The sequence below is a fragment of the Prosopis cineraria genome, unplaced genomic scaffold (genome assembly GCF_029017545.1).
Source record: "Prosopis cineraria cultivar Desert tree isolate PC_DT_omini unplaced genomic scaffold, ASM2901754v1 PC4, whole genome shotgun sequence".
NCBI classification, from domain to species: domain Eukaryota; kingdom Viridiplantae; phylum Streptophyta; class Magnoliopsida; order Fabales; family Fabaceae; genus Prosopis; species Prosopis cineraria.
In genome coordinates, this window is record NW_026555335.1 from 15524235 (window position 1) to 15527027 (window position 2793).

General features: G+C 33.5%; 1 protein-coding gene across 1 annotated transcript; it reads right to left on the reverse strand.

The window, feature by feature from the left end:
* Positions 1-1155: 1155 nt before the first annotated feature.
* On the reverse strand, positions 1156-2253 carry LOC129308878 (protein FAR1-RELATED SEQUENCE 5-like). Its single transcript, XM_054950253.1, has one exon. It carries the CDS (start codon positions 2251-2253, stop codon positions 1156-1158), a length of 1098 nt encoding a protein of 365 aa, XP_054806228.1.
* Positions 2254-2793: the final 540 nt, after the last annotated feature.

The window sequence follows — 2793 nt, forward strand, 5'->3', positions numbered from 1 at the left end:
AAATTGTGTATCTCTTTTTCTATTCATTACCTTGTGAGTAGTTGTCCATAAGATCTATGGCTTTAAGTGATGGAATTTCATTACTTTGTGCCTACATTTGCAAATGTTAGTGGCTATGACATCAAAATAAGATAACAATACATACCATTTAGTAGTAACCAATTTATTGATTCATACCGCTAGTAAGCTTGTGAATGACAATGATTGTGATGTAGAGGGTGAAAAAATATTGTACTGGAGGCATTGCACATGAAAATATTGAATCTTGTATTTGTATAGGTTGTGTTGGAGCTTTCAAGTAAGAAGTTGCTGAAACCTGAGTTTGTACATCTTGCATTTGATCTACCTTTCTTCTTCTTTTTGATGATAAGGCCTTTTCCTTTTCCTTAGATGTTTTCTTACATGGTGAAACTTCTTGAGAGTCCTATAAAAAATAAATTCAAATGTAAAATAAGTAATATTTTCTTTCTATCTTATATATAAATTAAAACTTACTACCTTTGGTGCAACTCTCCTTCTTGTTTTTAAATTCTTCTCTTCCCAACCTTTTCAACGTCTCTTACTTGATTTTCCATCTCTTTTTTTAAAGTCCTTTGGCATACTTTGTGACTCTATGATTGGTTCAGAAGTCTCATTTTCATTATCATTAGGAATCTGATTTTCTAACTCAATAATACATTTCTGAACATGAGTAAATCCCTCAAGTGTCTTAGCAGCCTTGAAAGCCAATCTGCCCATCATAAGCATTAATTGTCTATACCTTTGTGTGATGTCAAGTCTAGGATCTGCTTGAATCTCATTTCCTCTAACATCATGGATAACACCAGACCTTGCTTCCTTAGTCCAATGCTTTAGAATATATTGGTCAGGCATAACTCTTACATCCTTTGACTCATACACTTTTAATGTATGACAACAAAATATTCCTGTGGACTCAAACTTTTGACAAGTACAAGAAATTTCATAAGTGTCAAGTTTGAACTCAACTCTCCATTCCCCTTCCTAATCAATCATATAGGCAATGTATACAAATAATGACTCTTTCTCATCACGTGCAATTAATTCTACCAAGAACTAGAGATCCCATTGTTCTTGAAACATGTCAAAAACAGTGGGGGTATAAACTTGCACAAGTTGGCATAGAATAGGCACACTTTAATTAACTATCCTTCGAATCTTTTGTCGAGATTCATACTCAACTTTCACTTCCTTGTATCGTTTCTTTGCCACAACCTTGTCAAACATTTTAAAGAATCGCTTGATGTCTAATTTTAGCTTTGTACATCTCTTCACATCAGCATTCACACTTTCACTAATCTTTGTACTCCTCATGCCTAGTGTGCATGTTTCCTTCACATAGCACCAAGCCCATTTCTCCTTAATATCATAAGTAGAGTTCAACCATCCATTTTCATGAACATTATAAGAAGATAATAATTGGCTCCATGCTTCTTCAAACTTCTCTACATCAACATAATTAAACATGCATTTCTTGAAATCAGTCAAAAAATGTGACCCATCTTTCATTAGGTTCCCAAGGTGTTTAACACCATTGTATAAACAATGTTTTGTATTGGGAAGAACTTCACACAATGCTCTTGCCATAGCTTGATCTTGGTCTGTAAACACAGTTTGAGGCTTCTTTTGTATATGAGCATCTAAAAATGTTTCTAATAACCATTTGAAAAACTCAATTGTCTCATTATACAATAATGCTGCTCCAAAAATGACCACACTTCTATGATGATTAAAGCCAGAAAATAGTGCAAGGGGTCTATGATTTTGATTTATGCTATATGTTGTATCTAGTGATACAACCTCACCAAAATGTGCATAATTTATTAGCATGCGAGCATCGGCCCAAAAAATATTAGTGATGTGTTGATTTGGGTCCAATTGATATTTGTGGTAGAATGCTGAATTTTCTTCAATTTGTTTCTGAAAGTATTCAAGTAGACACCCCACCTCGCCAAACCTCATATGTCTTCTCCTTTTGCACATCAAGTAATTCTTTGCATCTGTCATTGTGTAACCAAGATTTTCTTGACCACCGGCATATATACTCATTAAGTCAAAAGCATCCCTAGGTTCAAGTCCAGATTCTTCTGCAAGATCCATTTCATGAGCTTGAGCTTCTAATATATTTCTCTGACATGGTAACAGGTTGACTGTGTCTTTTATGTGAAGCGGGTGATTATGTTCTCTGTCAATCACAGTGATTCTGAACTTTTGGCCAAAATGAGATACTACCATTCTTGCCTTACAATTGGTCCTTGTCTCTGGTCGATGTGTAGAAGCATATGCCCTTTTTTCATTTTTTCTCCGCAAACCTTCCTTGCAACATAAAAATCTATATGTAATAATAATGGATTTGTCCGCTCTACTCTTTGTAGAAGTACCCTTTCTAACTCCAAATCCAATTCTTTTACCATATTCTGTCTAAAACTCCCATGCCTCATCCAAACTTTCAAACTCCCTTCCTATTTTGGGTTCCAATTCATCTTCCTCTTGCATGGTTCCTGTGAAGAATAAAAAAAATTATATTTTACATTTTTATTAAAAACATAATTTTTCAAAACATACAAGATTATGGTAAAGATATTATACACTCTTCAAACATTATATATTCGTTCTTCAAATAGCCACACACACCATATATATATATATATATATATATTTCCTACATATACACAAACTTCTTTCTTCATATTCTTTTCAATGAATATATATATATATATATATACAGGGTAGAAATTTTTTCAACTAAGACCAACTAAAAAAGGCCAATCAAGC

Coding starts and splice junctions, on each gene's coding strand:
- LOC129308878 (XM_054950253.1), bottom strand. CDS start 2,253: ATGGTAGTATCTCATTTTGGCCAAAAGTTCAGAATCACTGTGATTGAC.